General features: G+C 33.1%; 2 protein-coding genes across 2 annotated transcripts; both read right to left on the bottom strand.

Moving 5' to 3' along the window:
* Positions 1-252: 252 nt before the first annotated feature.
* On the bottom strand, positions 253-5974 carry LOC145160056 (diacylglycerol O-acyltransferase 2D-like). Its single transcript, XM_079079120.1, has 10 exons — positions 5842-5974; positions 3569-3810; positions 3413-3487; positions 1959-2044; positions 1761-1867; positions 1421-1576; positions 1226-1312; positions 1017-1114; positions 836-923; positions 253-759 (listed from the first exon to the last, which is right to left on the bottom strand). Exons 2-10 carry the CDS (start codon positions 3760-3762, stop codon positions 658-660), a joined length of 993 nt encoding a protein of 330 aa, XP_078935246.1. The 5' UTR covers positions 3763-3810; positions 5842-5974; the 3' UTR covers positions 253-657.
* Positions 5975-6086: 112 nt separating this feature from the next.
* Positions 6087-8259, bottom strand: LOC145160055 (diacylglycerol O-acyltransferase 2D-like). The gene is made up of 9 exons (XM_079079119.1): positions 7932-8259; positions 7739-7813; positions 7543-7628; positions 7344-7450; positions 7110-7265; positions 6940-7026; positions 6759-6856; positions 6585-6672; positions 6087-6484 (listed from the first exon to the last, which is right to left on the bottom strand). The coding sequence occupies exons 1-9, from the start codon at positions 8126-8128 to the stop codon at positions 6383-6385; spliced, it is 996 nt and encodes a 331-aa protein (XP_078935245.1). The 5' UTR covers positions 8129-8259; the 3' UTR covers positions 6087-6382.
* Positions 8260-19273: the final 11014 nt, after the last annotated feature.

Genomic DNA, 19273 nt, shown 5'->3' with positions numbered 1-19273 from the left:
GTACATTAAAATGTTGTATTTTTTACTTTTGCCAAACGAGACATAAGTAAGTATACAAACAGACAATCTAAAATGGTTTGTAACCTTTCCAAAGCACTAAAACCATACAATGGCTTAGTTCCTGGGACATCCTTACATACAAAGTACAGCTATGAACTACATATACTTGTCACTTTAGATTCTTATCAAAATGAGTGTGCTTATTCACTTACAATCTTTGTACAAGTGTATCCACATTTTCAGGGTCTTACATGTATAAATATATGAAAGTAATTAATAACTATCTTTTAATGATTTTACAAAAAGTACAATAACAATCACCGCGCTCGAGACATGCACACCTAATTGCGGCTTAGAAATTAGAATACACTATATGCAAATTGTGCATATTCATTAGTTACTGTTTCAAAATCAAGATGCATTCGTCACCACTAATTAAGGTAACGCACTAAAAATATCTTGCTAAATCGGATGATCCAAAAGCCAACCAATGATTTTGGAAACAAATTGTACAACATAATAATTTATTGTGTTCCAACTAATTTCCTCATAATTTAATTCCTTCATAACTTTATTCTTTAACCTGCTTCTATCTATGGGTAAGAACTAATCTGGACATAAACAAGAACACATAAAAATACACAAATGCAGCATGTATCACATCATTCTTAGCTCGAGATCAGGATAACCAGCACGTGCTTTATGTGTATCAAATAAATTTTGAAGTGCTTCCACAAACTGACTATGTACCTCAGAAACCTACAAAATATAAAAATCAAACCAGAATTATATTTCATGTACTCAAAGCATATTATGAGATTAATAACTTGAATACCTCATCTATGGTGGGTGTACAATTTTTCTTGAAATATATCGGTTTACCAACTACCACAACAACTGGTCGCCTGAAGGGTATAGGAGACCTGCATATAGAATTTATATAAATAACCACAAAAACTGTAATTTGATGATAATAAGGTTGTCTTTAAATGTAGAATGATATGTTTTGAACATACCAAAATGCACCCCAAAAGACAATTGGAGTGAACTTAATAGCTCGAGAGAGTTTGAGAAAGAATTGTCCGCGTGGCTTCCACCAGTTGTAAACATAGGACTGCAGTAGATAAGACATGTTGTAATCATAGTTATGGAAACAAGTTGATAAATGAAAGTAAGTGGTAGTTTATATATTTGATACAAATTCTTGGGTTGAAATTAAAAATACCTGGCCAAAGGCAAAAACAGGAACCAAAGGGGAATTGGTCTCCATTGCAAGGCGTATAAATCCTTTTCTTGCCTTTAAAAAGGCAACCTATAGATATAAAAAATAAATATGTTTAACTTAAACCCATGTTAATTTTTTCATCAAGTGGAATATTACATATTACATAAATATTATATAAAATGATGAAAAAGAAACCTCGGAATCATGGTTCATGTGAAATGCCTCTTGTACTCCACCTGGGATGACTATGCAGCTACACCCTGATTTTAAAAGAGATGAAAAGTTTTTCCTTGTTGCTGCCGACAATCCCATCCATGTCCATAAATGCCTCAGAAATGGCGTGTAAAAAACCTGATTAATTAAAATTTTTAATACTATTGGATAGATTAATATTTTGTGGTGGTTATTTTTGGGCTAATTTGTTACTACTCTTAAGCCAAAGTTGCTAGATTTATATTTTTCTCTTAATATTAATATGGAGCCATATATTCACAACTTTAAAAGATGAAAAAAGGTAGCAACTAGCAAGTCTTACAGCTGTACTTGCAAGGATTTTGACTTTCGTTATAGGCATATAACCTGTATGTTCTGATAGTATTCCACATCCAATGGGCCAAACTGAATGGGGCTCATACCCAAAAACTGCAATTAAAATAAACATAATTTTTGTCTCATAATTTCGTTATTTCTTATAGACTTTATGAAGCATATATGATAGTTATGTTAAAATTACCATAAGCTTGTTCAGGATCGAAAGCTTTGATATCCTCAACGTATAGAGTAGCGGGAAAATAACCAATCACATGCTTGTATATGTACCTTAAATTGATGGGAAATATTAATGAAATGCTACTTATATAGTTGATGGATATTGCTATAATCAAATTCAAATAAATTAAATTATCACATGCAATTGGTTGTTCGAATTCCACAACTAATATCATGGACTTGAGTGTTGTTTTCTTTTTGACTTAATTACTGGACTTAATGTAGCTTAATATATAGTGATGTTTCTTTTAGACTTAATATAAAGAGATTGGATTAATGTGTTAGGGAGAGAAAGATGTCTTTATCCATTAAGACCTTATTTTTGCATTGTTGACCTTTAACCAAACTAAAAAAACATCGACATATATTCACATGGTATAAACATATCATGTAACCACTAAAAAAATCTTAAAAAATTATTTAATGTCATTCATATCGAAATGACGAAATTATATTATGTAACTAGCGTAAAATTTCTATTATTTATCTTTGGTTGTAAGCTCTTTACATCCAATTAATCTTTTGAGTTTGGGCATATCCCATTGTGGATGATTTTGGTTAAGATTATAAATTTTAAAATAAAAAAAAAATTAAAAATGAAAGCACAATGTTATTGTCAACAAACAATTTTTGTTTAATTTTTCATCATATATAGTCATTTACAGTCTCAAACTTGTGACGGTTCTCAAATAAACATCAATTATTAACATTACTTTTAGATAGAAGGGTAAAATAGTTATTTTTCATATTTAAACTCTTTCATTCGGTAAAATAAATAAATAAAATCCTTCTTTATACAACCCTTTACTTTCTATCAACAGCAAGTGGTATACCACTATCACATCTCAAAAAGAGGAACTTTGTAATGATGTAAACAATTCCTTTCTCATAAAAAGAATCCACTTGATAGAATATATACCAATTAACAAATGATTTTTAGCGGATCTATAAAAAGGATACAAAGCTACCCCTTTTGGGGGTGAAAAGACTACATGAACATACTAAAATACTTTCAAATTCCAAAACATATATATGTAGCATTGATAATGAAAAGCTTTTTTTTTAGTAATATGAACAAAGAGAACCATACTAAAATACCTTCACAAACCAACTTTATCTATTAATTATCGCCTTGACAAAATGCTATGAACACAATAGATTAATCAACACAAACTTCTAGTTAAGAGACTTATAAGTTCTTCATTCTTCATTTTATATCCAATCTTAGTTATCATTAAGAAAATAACCAAGCATCCCAGTTATCAAAGAGTGTTCTTACTTCTTAGATCTAGATAATTTTTTTAAACTTTTATTCTATTTTTAACATGTAAAAAAGTGAGTGCAGAAACTTTTTATCTAAAGCACTTTTAACTCAATTTTGATTCAAAAAGTACTAAATCGAACTTGCAAAATCAATACCTGGCTACAGATATGCCGCATTTACTGTTCTCATCAATAGGTATGAACATAAGCACTACAAGTATTCCCAATACCCTGAAAAAGAAAAAGAAAAATTACAAAATCAAGATGAAAATCAAACTAAATTATCTTTTAAACACATTAAACAAAACTTACATGAAGTATTTATGAAGAGGGAGCAATAAGAAGGAAGCAACGTTGAGAAAAACGATAAGATGAACAGATCCTAGCCATATTATCATTGCAAAGAATGTATGAATTGGTGACACCATTTTTGCTGTGAACTCCGCCGGCGCCGCCGACGACGGCGGTGGTTTCAGGATTCCGTTCCTTTCCTCCGTCTTGGACATGGGAAAAATGGCGGGTGAACAGTCCCGAAAACTTTGGGAGTTGTAAACCTGGTTATAATATGAACTATGAAGCAAGCGAAAACAATATGAAGCAACTAAAACAAAAGGGTGATTTTGAAATATTTGCATGTTTAGTCCTTCAAGTTTATGAGTGTAGATCCTAATGGTACCTAAAGTTTCAACTCTTTAACATCTTATTCTATTCTTGTTTTCTATTTTTATTTTAATTTTGAGATAAGATAGATATTGTGAACTTCAAGGAAACTAGAGAACCCATGTTCATGCTGCAAACTAGATATTTCAGATTTGGGTTAACTTAACAAATCTTATATAATATTTATTTTGCAAAAACGTATAGATGATGATAGGATAGCCACTGCCCACTATTAATAAGTGTAGTTTTAGTTTTTTTTTTCCTATATCAAACTATTTTTAGAATCAAAATTTAAAATGAAACTTCAAAATTAAATAAAATATTCAACTAACATTATAATGTAAATTTATCAAATATATATATATATATATATATATATATATATATATATATATATAATGACCAAAAACATATCCTTATATATTATTGACTTATACGCTTATTTTTACATATAACAACCTATTTGTTCTCATTTAGAATAATATTTTGACAAATAGGTATATTGGTAACTTTTTATAAATATATAAATATAACGGAGAAGGGTCATCTTGTGAAACCAAAGCTAAACAAAATGTTTAATATGATTGGTAAGATTTATTGCAAAACTAAAAACAAAAATCGAGACTATTGTTGGTGACTTTAGTGTCGCATATCATTATATGAATGGGAGTTACTACGAGTGTCAAACGAGGATTCAAACTATAATCTAATTAAGTTAGGTGGAACAAAGTTTGCATTTATATATAAGGTGACTTAAGATCTTGGACTTGGAATGTATTGGAAAAAAAAACATTTTTGGGACAAAGTCGAATAAACATGCTAAGTCCAGAAACAGTTTTATGATTGCAAGAACTACAAAATTTGTTGTTCTTATCCAATATATGCTCGTTTTTTGCTAATTTGGAACGCTCTTATGAACACTAACGCAATACATACTTATCAAAAAACATTGTTGTCTATTTTTGTGTCTAAAACCTAGTGGAACCTGAGAGATTATCTCAAATTGGATTTCTCATAACCCTGACATTATAAGGAAGAAATATCAACACGAAAAATGAACAAGCGATTTGTGAGGCAGGCTACCAATATTTGGCTTCTTACCTCTATTCCTAACAACTACCACATATTTATATACTCCTCAAACTTTAACATTGGCTCAAATGAATTTTAGAAATACTACTATTTTGTGTATATATGTGTAGACTTGAATCCTTGATATATGAAAAGTAATAGAAAACAAATAAAAGACATGTACCAAAACAACCACAATCATATTACAAATAATTAAATTTAGCATAGGATTAATTGAAATAAGATCAATATGGTACAACCACAATTATAGTACAGATAATTAATTTTATCATATAGAATTAATTAAAACAAGATCAATATGTTAAATTGGTTTAGATAAATTATAGGTTGTTTTAAATAAGTTAGAATTCCTTATAATTTAAGTCAATAAGGTCTTTTCATTTTATTTAAACAAGTTAGAGCCCCTTACAACCACAATCCCAAACACTCCTTAAAAAGCTACATTATCAATTTTATTTTTAGGACACCTGTCAAAAAAAAAAAAAAAAAAAAAACTTATATGAATTTTGAACCTAATCCAAGCCACATGTATCTTAACATAACTATTTTCAAAAATCTTATCTTATAATTTTAGAGAGATTCAGAAATTATATAATTTTAAGTCGGAAGACCCAAGACCCGGTTGCAACCATATAAGAGAGCACATCCACCTCCACCAATTGGCCGACAATGGCTACCATCGCCATGTAGAGCCATAATTAGGGCTCACTGGAGGCGTCGGGGTGGTAGAATGTGGTGAGACAACCACCGGAAAATCAGATTTTATGACCAAACTCCCCTTTCTCCTACCACATTCAAACCCTACAATCATAACAAGTGAATTAGAGAATTACCTGCCGAAATCGAGCTTCCAACACCTTGAAACCCCTAAAATCAATCGAACGGAATTATCCTCTCTTGTGTGTAAATTGTAAAATTTGTTGTCTCAAATCAAGAGTAATGGCAGTGAACAACTGGTCAAGTGCATTTATTCCTGGCTCCTTCCCGCCGCTAATAGACGCGTGGCGACTGGCGATCTTGCACAGAAACTTTGCAAAGATATTTACATATTGAACCCTCCACTTACATAAAAAGCACGTTCGACCCCTCTTGCAACCAGATCCATAGCATTTAAGTCCAGACAAGTAAATACATTCAATCCCATTTGGAGTTTTGGACATTGTAAGTCTAGATAACAAAATTGCATCACTTTTTCCAATAAACTAAATTATTATTTACAAACCAAACCCATACTACTCAAAGTTACTTACTCAAGGTAACAATAACACAAATAAATAAAAATAATGAATGTTTTTACTCTTTAGAATAATCAAATAATTTCTGACTAATAATTCGTCTTTTTTTTTTTTTTTTTTTTGATGATAATGCGTTAGGTCATATTATTTGTAGCTCAAGATTAGGATAACCAGCTCGTTCTTTATGCCTGTCGAATAGACTTTGAAGTGCTTCCAAAAACTGACCATGTACGACCGAAACCTACAAAATTTATAAAAACCAAAATTAGAAAAAGATTTTAATCAATGAAATTAGAGAGGGTTGATAATATATATATTTTTTAATAACTTGAATTGAATACCTCTTCCACGGAGGGTGTAGTATTTTTCTTGAAATGGATTGGTTTTCCAATCACCATAAGCATTGGTCTCCGAAAGGGTACGAAAGACCTCCAAACAATAAAAAAGTGTGAGTGATGATGATGATGATGATGATTAAGTTAATGGTGGTTTTGAAATGATGGATTGATAATTACCAGAATGCCCCCCAGAAGATCATAGGCGTGAACTTAATGGCTCGAGAGAGTTTTAAGAAGAATTTCCCTTGTGGCTTCGCCCACTTGTAAACATACGACTGAATCAATTAAGACATGTTTTAGTTTTGGGAATGAAAAGTTGACAATATGGCTGAATCAATTAAGACATGTAAATAAATACCTGGCCAAAGGCAAAAACAGGAACCACAGGAGCATCGTTTTCCATTGCAAGGCGTATGAATCCTTTCCTTGTCTTTAGAAACGCAACCTATTTTTTATTATTTATTAATAAATAACTTAGTTTTCGTTATCTTATTAGCAAATAACAAAAGGGAGTTTTTTAATGCAAACCTCATAATCATGCTTCATAAAAAATGTCTCTTGTACTCCACCTGGGATCACTATGCAACTAAACCCATTTTTCAAAAGAGAGATGAAGTTTTTCTTTGTTACTGATGACACTTTCAGCCATGTCCATAAATGTCTTATCAAAGGGGTACGAAACACCTGATTCATTTATATCATAACTTCATAATAATATACAAACTTCAAACTTTAAAAGCATCAAGGGTAAAAAAGTCTTACAGCACTACTTGCAAGGATCTTGACTTTTTTAATAGGCATGAAAGAAGTAAGATTTGCAAGTATTCCAGCTCCCATAGGCCAAACTGAATGTGGTTCAAACCCAAAAACTGTATTAACAAATAACAAGGACAATTATGTTAGTTTTAGATCGATTCTTGTCGATTAAAACCCGAGATTGAAAAAAAGAAAGCATTTTTACCATAAGCCCTATCAGGATCGAAAGCTTTGATATCCTCGACGTATATAGTAGCGGGAAAATAACCACCAACATGCTTGAATATGAACCTGAAATTGATGGGAAATGTGAATTACATCGAGTTTGAGTAGATGATAGTAATGGGGTTTTGGTTTTTTATGTCAATGGAATACGAATTGGAGAAAGGGAAATAATCAACCTGGCTAAGGCTAAGCCCCATTTACAGTTGTCGTTAATGGGGATGAATGTAAGCACCAGAAGCATTGCAATAACCCTGAGAATTAAAAATTACAGAAGAAAAGATGGAAATTGAATGAGATTGTGGTTAAAACCTAAACCCATGATTGATGGAGACACGATTACAGGGAAAGGAAAAGGGAGAGGTGATTAACATGAGGAAATTGGAAAGAGGAAGCAATACGAAGGAAGCCACGACGAGAAAAGCGAGAAAATGAAGAGTGCCAAGCCACATCATGATTGCAATGAATTCGAGAAATGGTGGCCCTCGTTTTCCTGTGTACTCGGCCGGCGTTGGTTCCGCCGAAGACGACAGCGGTGGTCGCCGGAGTCCATTCGTCTCCTCCGTCATCGATATGAGAAAAATAACGGAACGATCCCAGAGGCTTTGGGGGTTCTTTGAACAGTGATTTTCTTGACATAGGAACTTTTCAAAGATTCACGGAATGGAAATCTTCAAACTCAGAAGTTTCTGTAACTGAATGTTTCTTGAAATAGAAAACTAAAAATTGGTTTTTTTCAAAGTAGGTGCCGTTTTAACAGTTTTTGGAATTAAAAACTCAGTAAAATTTAATATAAACTAGTATTAAATCTTTGCGGCCAAAAACCGTATATTTTCAAGTATCAACAGTTATTATATCATATCAAACATACTGCAAAAAGTATCAAAATAAAATTTCGATACAAATAATTACTCAAGTATCAACAGTGATTATATCATATCAAACATATTGCAAAAAGTATCAAAATAAAATTTGGATACAAATAATTACTAGAATGTCTCGGTAAGTAGTACACGGAGACATATTGATGATGGGTGGCTAGACGGTGGAGGTGTTGCCACTACATGGAATAAATATGTCCCTATCAAAGTTAATATTTTTTATGGAGATTAACTTTTGATAGACTTTTGTCTTTTTGACTCGAAGTATTGATATGAATTCCTCTTTGTGTCCTATTTGTGATCGAGTGGAAGCATTTGTTCTTTGGGTGTGAGATGAGAGTCCAAACATGGAATAAGATCCTTAAGCGGTTTGATCTTTTTTTCCTTTGTTTGATAATATCTTCCCGGGGTATAATTGATGGTTTGCAACTCACGAGTTGGAGGAAAAAAGCGGTGGAGGTCATTATTGATGAAATGATTTGGATCCTTTGGTGACATCGGAATAATACTATATTTGCTCCAAATACATTTAGCAAAAGTCTAATTGTTGAATGTTTAGTTCTTAATTCTTTTGATTAGTTCTAGAATAGAAATAAAAAGTCTAGTATAGATTAGAGCTTGTTGTTTAAAAACCCCACTATGAGTATTTCGTTGTAATTCTTTACGACTCTTTTCTAGCTTTTTGTTACGACGTTTTATATACTTATTATTTTCAGTTGTTCAAAAAAAATTGTTATTAAGATAAACTTTTTTTAATGATGGCTATATAAACTTTTGTAAAAGATATATTTTTTGTAAAGATGTATTTTTTTTAATATTATTAGTACTTGAAGTTTTATATTTTATCTTATTACAATTAAATGTGTTATATAAATTACTATTGTAGTTATTGAATATATTTTTTTGATATGATTGAAATACTAATAGATCAAAATTTCTTTAAGGAAAAAATATAAATATAAAAATCTATTTGACACGAGTTAAAACCTTTATTTACAAAAAGGTTTTTGTTTTGAGTTAGTATTGTATGTTGAAAAAATTGTACTATGATCTGGATTTATCAATTTTTTCTCTATACATAAAAAAACCAAATGAACAATATAAAGGTCATACCATTTTTCATAATATTTTAGGTTTTATTATTCATTTTGTATTTCTTTAATGTTTATTTCTTATATTGGGACATATCAATTTTACACCATTTTTTCTTTCAATATTTGGTGTCCCACCTCGTTCACCTCCAACAAGTAAAACTGGTACGAAAAGAATGCAATCAAAACCAAAATCAAACTTGAAACATGAAATCAAAATCAAACAAAAACCAAAACCAAATTTCAAACCTCAAAATCAAATCCTAGAAAATTTAAAATGGACATTTGTGTATTAGTACAAACCTCAAAATTAAACCAAAATTAAAATCATACCTAAAACTAAACCTGGTGAAATATGGTCACAAAGGTTGGTTAATGTAATAAGAGGGCGGATGCAACCACGACGACTTTTTTTAACGACGAGAAAGGTTCCAATTTAGCATGGTAGCAATTTGCAGACCTAGTTTCCTTAATGTTTATTTCTTATATTGGGACATAAGAGAAAATCATTTTGTATTTCTTTAATGTTTATTTCTTATATTGGGACATAAGAGAAAAACTATATTTTAGCATGGTAGCAATTTGCAGACCTAGTTTCCTTAGTAAGGTTCCAATTTACAATAGTTGGCGACAGTATTCGATACTGGATGGTGGTGGTTGTTTTGGTCAAAATTCGATCAAGTGCAATTCGACCAAATTTGTATGAGAGGTTGTGGTGTTAGTGCAATGTAAATATAGAACAATGATCAAAGTGAGACAAGTGAGTTACAAAGAAATCCATTGATCCTTTATAGGATCTCCGGCATAAAACTTTGGAAGGTGATAATGACCACCGGCCTTGTTGTGTTTTATTCATTTAAAATTGAGGTTACAAAGATGATGAAGGTAATACGAGTACAAGTGTAGTTTTCTAGCTAATCGTGTTCGTAGTGTGTAATTTATAGTCTAATCTAATCAACAAGAAGTCCGAGATTTTCGGTATCCTCCTTGAACAAGTATTTGCACGTTGTTTGACTTGGTATTCCCGGGTCTTAATGTAACATCCATAAAAATCACAATAAATTTAAACTTTTAAAATCAACCCAAATTCATAAAGTGTTTACAAATCATAGTTTTCAAAACATTTTCCAAACATCAGAGTCTACCAAAATCATAAGTCATAAACAAGAGGATGTGTACGGTCACGCCTTCGCCTTCCTGCAGTCATCCAAAGTACCTGAAACATAACCCAAAAACTGTAAGTCAACGCTTAGAGAGTTCCCCCAAAGTACCACTACATAAACATAATAACAAACAACATACATACAGAGCCTTCAGCCTGACTGGAACGTCGCACCGACCTACAGACTATCTGCAACGCTCACAGAACCTTCAGCATGACTGGAACGGCTTACCGGACCTTCAACCTATCTGTACCGTTCTCTAAGCCTTCGGCCTGACTGGTACGTCTCTCATACCTGCAGTCTTTCCGGGACGCTCTGGGTCTCTTGGCCTTCAGTCTATACTGGTCCACATCAACCCAACCACACACAACATGTCGATATATACATAACAGATAAACATACATATAACCAGTTAACAAACAATCAGACAAATCTTATAGATCACTAAGCATAACATCATCCTATATACCAGGATACCGATCTAACATATCACTACAACACGATAACATACTATCACAAAACAGGATATCTAATCCAATGAGTCGGCCTTGGTGCCTTCGACCTGCAAGTACAGTGAGGAAAACTCACCTCGTAAACTGTACAAAAGTTGATGAGGTCTCGACTCCGAATCTCAGCTCTAATCGAAGCCTATTTCCAACAAAATGACCAATCTCAATCAAAATCCCAAAATACACTTAAGGTCAAACTTGGTCAAAGTCAAACTGGTCAAATCCAATTAGTCAACTGAGTCAACCTAGCCGAGTCACCATAGAGTGAGTATGTGGGGCGTACTCCCAAGGTATGCTGGGCGTACTCACATGTTGACCACCATTGGGGTGGTTGACCTCATACACAGGGAGTACTCCCAGAATTCCAAAATCTTATTAAGTGCTTAATGGATTAAGCACTCACGTCCATTTTTCATATCCATGGCTAAAATACCCTCAAGATTCATAAAGTTTCCAACTTTATGACTTTGCATGTCCATTAAGTGCTAAACTTAACTTCTTAATCCATTGAGACCTTCTAAATGATGCATGGAGCAAAACCAACCACTTGGAATCCATTTTTATGACTCAATGCCCTTCTAAGGGTCTGAAAGAACAACTTAATGGGTCAAGAACATGCTATGTTCATGAATCATCATTTTGGGACCAAAAAGTGACTTAAAAGAGAAAAAACCTATATCTACAAGATGGAGTGGTAAAGGTGCAAGCTTTATACCTTCAAGATGTTGCAAACTAAGAAGAAATCCCATATCCAAAGTGCTCTCAACTCCACCTTCTTATCTCTTCAAAACCACTCCAAAACTCTCTTAAAGGATCAAAATTTGCTCTCTCTTGCTCTAGGGTTACTTGAGGGTCGAAATCACAGAAGGAGGCTGGATAAGAAGAGGATATGAGTACATAAGGTTGCTTCAATATGAGCCAAAGCCCTAAAATTAGGGTTTGCATGCATTCCACGTACGCCCTGTGTACGAAGTGTACGCTTAGCGTACACACGTACACACAACGTACTCTTCCAATCCCAACTTTTACCAAAATACCACTATGGGTCCTTCTTCACTCTTTCTTACACTTAGGGACCAAAATGCAATATAATTCAATTATAGGATCGAATTTAGAAGTACATCATCATTGGGATGTTACAATTTGTCACACCCCCAAACCGTAACGGCGGAAATGTTTGGGGTCGGAGGACGTCATGTACAGTATCACAACAATGCATAATAGTAATCAAAGTACAACAACCATTGTATTTACAAAGTTATAAGTTTTACATCTGTGTTCAAAACATAGAATATATAACACCAAAAGTAAAAATTTAAAAGACAAGAGTTTATAGAGTTCCGTCTTCTCAAAATTTGTGGTTGTACCTATCTACTGTTTCCCTGAGAATACAAGTAGTTTTGAAAAGGTGTCAACAATTAAGTTGGTGAGTTCATAAGTATGTTTATAACTGAAATCTGTTTTCTTGTTCTTTGATAAAGTAATCATGTTTTTCCCAGAAAATCCTATATTTTTTGTTGTAGTATAATGTAAGTAAAACGTGTGAAAGTTACTGTACTCTAATGTGGTAAATTGTAATTTAGTTTACTTGAAGTCATGAAAAGTATGTTTTCTCTGTACTGAAGTAGTATTCTGTACTTATACTTGTAAAATATTGTATTATAGTTTTATTTTAATAAAACTATGTAAAGTTGTTTCCTTATTCATACACTAATCATTTTGTTCAATACCAAATTGTGAGTTATTATAACCATACTAGATGACCTATGATGGCCTGAACACGACGTTCTTCAGGCGTCGCAAAAGCTACAACATTTGTCACCACAGGTCTGCCGACCTAGCTGTTGCAAGCAGCTCTGGTGCAGGATTGTCAGTCCCGTATAGATCTATACACAAGTGTCACGCTCTCCCTCCAGGAGACTCTGGTTATAATTTCAGGACTTGGTTGGTACTTAATTAAGTACGTGAAGATTGTCTCACAAATGCTATATTGATGATTATGCGTAAAATAATGAAAAGTTACTTTGAAATAAACACATTGTAAGTAAGTTTCATAAACTATAATTTATATGTTTATTTTCAGTAAAGTATTCTGTTTGTTTTCTATTATGTATTCTGAACCTTGAAACCAATGAATAAATTCTCTAAACTATAACTATTATAGTTTACTGTTTGTTTTACTGTAATGAAAACCTTGTTAACTTTTGTAAGGATCTGTAATACTGTTGTTCTATGAAATCCACTATTTGTACTCAAATAGTACTAAACAGTTTGAAAACCATTTTATATTTATATAAATGTAATATTTATATAATTGTGATTAATTAGACATTTAATTAAATAACTTTACCCCAAGCCCACAACCAAACAAGGAACAGGAAATGGGGTCAAATTACATATTCTAAATCTTCTGAATCCAAATTATATAATTTACACAAATATAAATATGTAATTTTGATAATTATAACAATTTAAAAACACTAAAAACATTTTAGATATTAACACAATTTTTATTGTGTTTCACTTGTATTCCCCCCCTAAAATAGTTAAAAATCATAAAAATGTAGGGGTATGAACTCACCTTTTGTGTGTGATTCGATTGAAGGTTCGAAATAGGATGTTAGTTCCACGAGTGAAGTCTCGTAGCAAAATCGAGTCCTAATTAGCATTTTATGTAATATATATGTGAACAATTAGTGTATATAAACATAAGAATGAATAGGAATTGGACTAATTTGTAAGTTTAACTTACAAATAAGAGTGTTAGAAGCAAAATGGATGGGTGTTTGGAGTTTACGGCTAGAAGCTCTTGATGTTCTTGGGTTTTTGGCCACCTTCAAGTGTGTGTTCTTGGTGTTCTTGGTGAAACCAAGAAGATTCAAGTGTTTTCGGTTAGGTGTTCTTGATAAATGAAGAACACTTGAAGGTTGGAAGGTGTTTATGAATTGATTACAAGATCAAGGTATGATACTTGCAAGATTCTAAGTTGAATTCAAGAGAAATTTGCATGAAATTTAAGAAAAGAAAAAGTTTCTCATGTTCGTGAGGAGAGAGGAGGTTTTCGATTGAGGATACTTGAGAGAGAATTCTTGAGTTTTCGGCTGGGGTAGTGTAGAATGAAGGAAAAATCAGTCAAACATATATATATATATATATATATATATATATATATATATATATATATATATATATATATAAGAGATTGCGGCCGAGAACACCTTCCGAGGAGATAAGATCTTCGGGTTTGCGGCTGCGAAGGGTTCACGGTTGCGAACTGTTTGCGGTTGCAAACAGTTTGCGGACCCCCTTCGGTTTGCGGTCCGAAGAAAAGAAAGAAGAAGAAGAAGCGAGGGTTTGCGGCTCGGATGAAGGTCTACGGTTTGGAAATGTTTTCACTTCTCAAACACACAACACTTTTCACACAAAGTTATACACTTAGGACTTATTAATCTAACCTTATTAAGATTATTAAAGAAATAAGTTTGACCTTTATTTGACATATTGACTTTTTACAAAGTAGAAAATAACGGAATGTTACATTATCCCCCCATTAGAGGGAATTTCATCCCGCAATTAGCTTTCCAAGTAGAACTTTAGGGGTTTTGCTCATCCGAATGGTAAAATGTACAGTCATAGTCCTGGGCAGCTTTGTCCTGAAGTTCATAGTAGGATTCATACCCGGTCCATCTATCATTACCTCGTGTATACAAGTTGTATATAATTAAGATTAATAATACGGTCGGATGTGCGACTCTGCCCCAGGTCCACAACCAGACAAGGAACGGGAAAATAGGGCGGAAGCACACATCCTAGGTATATAAAATCTTAATTATATACCACTCTCGCGTATACACTTAACAGTGATAGGTTAACCGTATTTGTCCCTAGCCTCTGTGCTTGAACTTGACTTGCTGCATATGTGGTATTTCCAAAAGGTCTGCTGGGAATACTTCGGGAAGTCACGGACTTCCGGAACATCCTCGGTGTTTTTCGCTTTAAGTTTCTTGTCTACGGAATAAGCTAGGAAGACGTGTTACCCCTCGCATGGGTACTTCTGAGGTTTTGAAGCGAGAGACGATTCTGAGGTTTGTGTTGAGTTTGTCGTTATAGATTAAAAGTATTTCGTTAGACGGTCGTTTAAGGCGAAGGGTCTTTACGTGGCATAGGAAATTAGTATGGTGAGGACCAAACCAATCCATTTTTAAAGATGGCATTAGAACTTCTTATCGCAACAGATGTTAAGTTGATTTGAAAGATGTGATTGTTAGAACGATGAATTATTCTATGTATATGTTTTCAGTTTTATCCTTCTTATTACTACTGCGAACATTTTGTACCGTATTTAACGAATATTGGTAATACAAGTGTTATGATAATTGAAAATAATTAATTTTCATAATATAATCCCTACAAGGTCCCACTATAATCACTTGGTGTATACAAGTCATGTATAATTAAGATTGGAAAGACAGTCGACTGAGTGACTCTGCCCTAAATCCACAACCAGACAAGGAACAGGAAATAAGGCGGAATCACTCACTCTATGCCTACAAATCTTAATTATAAATGACCTTAATGTATACACTAAGCCATCATAGCTTACTTGCAAGGGTTATTAGTTTTTATATGAACGATGTGTTGACTTATGATTTTTAATTTTAATTGTCAAATATTTTTCGTGAAATTTCGATGTTTAATTTTTGTTGTTTAGAAAACGTACCAAAATCCTAGAAGGTTCCTCGTTGCTCCTTTATGTCCTATCATTAAACTCCTCCTTCTCCTCCATCATTCCTCTCCGTTGGACAATCTCTCTTGAAATGTCTCGTTTCACCACATGCATGGCACGCTTGAATTGTACTAGCATCGGTGGTTGAAGTGATGTGTTGAGTCGGAGTCCTACAGAAATGAGCTTCTTCGTCATTCCTCGTCTTTGGACAATCTCTTTTGAAATGTCCAGATTTGCCATAGCTATAACACGCTTGGATTATTCCAACTCCGGGAACTTGGGAGGTTGGTTGTGCTGGTGACTTGCAGAAACGAGTGGTGTGTCCCTTTCTGTTGCAGTTCTTACAGTGTATTTTGTGGCAATTTCCTATATGATGGAAATTGCATTTCTTGCAATTTGGTAGGTTTCCTGCATATCGATTTGTGGGTGTAGGGGTAGCAGGAACAACAGTAGGAACAACAATAGGAATAGTAGTAACACAGACTGTTTTTATCTGTTGTTTCTTGGTAAGTCCTTGGGTCGAACTGCTCCTTTTCTTGACCCATAGCTCTCGTTTCTTGTTCTTAGGTTTGTGGGTTGAGGTATTCTCGTAGGTAGGCGCTCGTTGGTTTCCTTGGTTGTTACTACAGTTTGGAGTGTCGAAATTGTTTCTATTTTCGTTTGGATTGTTAGCATTGAATTGTGCCATTACAGCTGTCACAACAGTTGTTACGGCAGCTTGGAATATAGCAGAGTCTATATGTAGAATCGGGGTTTCGTCGGTTAGTCGGTTACTTCCATGTGAAGACATGATTCTATTACATAATGTGAAACGAGTTCGTTAATAACTATGATCATTGCTAGTTGTACTCTATCTATTTATATAGACATATAAGTTTCTCGTTTTGTTATATAATTCTCAATGTTTCGACCTACATCCCTATGATGTATTCATGGTAGTGCGTAGAATTAGATATTGTACAAAGATTAAGTTCACTCGTCCTAGTATTACTCTCGCCCAAGTACACTTAACTGTGAAGTTCTGATGGGATCCGGTGCCTTAGTGCTAGTATGATCACACCCTAAAATTTTATGGGAAGGCATCTTTTTATCATAATTTTTTTTAACAAAATGAAATGGTAGTAAGTCAGTAGTAATGGTTCTAGCTCATGTATCTCTTGAACTATGTTATCTTGGTTATGTATCTATCATGTTCAGACTTTTATAGGGTTATGTAAACAATTCACAACAGAGGTCTATATAAAATTGACTTATGAATTTTTAATAGTTATCGTCCTTATATAAAATTCTTTGACTTGATGTATTAGTATTTGTTGTTACAAAAGAAGTAATGAACCTAACATGTAGTGTGATCAGTGTAATCACTAACTCACTAAGTTATATCATATTATAATTTACTTGTGTGATGTATAGAGTACTTTCTGGTTTTCTCCTGATAGAATAAGGTTCGTTAATGATTTCTCTAGTGATTTTCACTTCATTCGGTCTTTTCTCAGAATTCTTCTCATTAACCCTCTTTTGGTTCTGTCTAGACTCCTCTATTGGCTGTTTGCAATGTCCAGGTGTGTTGGTTGTGCGAGAATGGAAGTGTCTAAAGAATCTATGAGATTAATATAACATTTTTATTAAAAGTAAATTTTTACGAGGATGATCCTTATCGGGTCTTTCTATAATCACATAGTGTATACAAATTATATATAACTAAGATCAAATAGACCTTCGAATATATGATCCTACTCTAAGTCCACAACCAAACAAGGAACAGGAAGTAGAGCGAAGATCACAAATTCTAAGTCTATAAAATCTCAATTATATATAACCTTAACGTATACACTCAGAAACTATAGACCTACCAGTAAGGGTCTTTTAGTTTTCACATAAGTTAGTTTCTAGTAAGGATGACTCTCTTGTATCTTGTTGTTTCTGTGTTATAGTGTCATTAAATACTCATATAGTATTTTATCTTTATGTTTGATTCTATAGTTCTTCTGGTACTTAGGTAAGTTTTAGACTTGTTGCAACACCACTATCACTCCCAAACACATGTTGGTCATATCTCAAATAAATATAGTTGATCAGGCTATATTGATCCCGGATATGATTACATAATTGTCCAGATTTAACTGTAGTGTCCAACATCCAAATACTTTTGTATAGTTCTTACCGTGACACTGTTTCTTGTATGTATGCATGTTAGTATACTTCTTATAAAATACTTAGATTTTAAATATATACTTTTAGTCAGAGCGTTTCAGACCCATAGCATTTATAGTTTGTAAATCTTTTATGGTCCGATATACTTAGTTCACTATAAACAGTGCTTTGATACCAATCGGTCACACCCCCAAACCGGAACGGCGGAAATGTTCGGGGGCGGAGGACGTCATGTACAGTATCACAACAATGCATATTAGTAATCAAAGTACAACAAGCATTGTATTTACAAAGTTATAAGTTTTACATATGTGTTCAAAACATAGAATATATAACACCAAAAGTACAAGTTTAAAAGACATGAGTTTATAGAGCTCCATCTTCTCAAAAGCTGTAGCTGTACCTGTCTACTGTTTCCCTGAGAATGCAAGTAGTTTTGAAAAGGTGTCAACAATTAAGTTGGTGAGTTCATAAGTATGTTTAAACTGAAATCAGTTTTCTTGTTCTTTGATAAAGTAATCATGTTTTTCCCAGAAAATCCTATATATTCTGTTGTAGTATAATGTAAGTAAAACGTGTGAAAGTTACTGTATTCTAATGTGGTAAATTGTAATTTAGTTCACTTGAAGTCATGAAAAGTATGTTTTCTCTGTACTGAAATAGTATTTTGTACTTATACTTGTAAAATACTGTATTATAGTTTTATTTTAATAAAACTATGTGAAGTTATTTCCTTATTCATACACTTATCATTTTGTTTAATACCAAATTGTGAGTTATTATAACCATACTAGATGACCTAAGATGGCCTGAACACGACGTTCTTTCGGCGTCGCAAAAGCTACAACATTTGTCACCACAAGTCTGTCGACCTAGCTGTTGCAAGCAGCTCTTGTGCGGGATTGTCAGTCCCGTATAGATCTATACACAAGTGTTACGCTCTCCCTCCAGGAGACTCTGGTTATAATTTCAGGACTTGCTTGGTACTTAATTAAGTACGTGAAGATTGTGTCTCAAATTCTATATTGATGATTATGCGTAAAATAATGAAAAGTTACTTTGAAATAAATACACTGTAAGTAAGTTTCATAAACTATAATTTATATGTTTATTTTCAGTAAAGTATTATGTTTGTTTTCTGTTATGTATTCTGAACCTTGAAACCAATGAATAAATTCTCTAAACTATAC

Source organism: Lactuca virosa, chromosome 2 (assembly GCF_052849685.1).
Source record: "Lactuca virosa cultivar CGN04683 chromosome 2, Lactuca_virosa_CGN04683_v6, whole genome shotgun sequence".
In the NCBI taxonomy this organism is placed as follows: Eukaryota; Viridiplantae; Streptophyta; class Magnoliopsida; order Asterales; family Asteraceae; genus Lactuca; species Lactuca virosa.
This window is presented reverse-complemented; position numbering and strand designations above follow the sequence as displayed.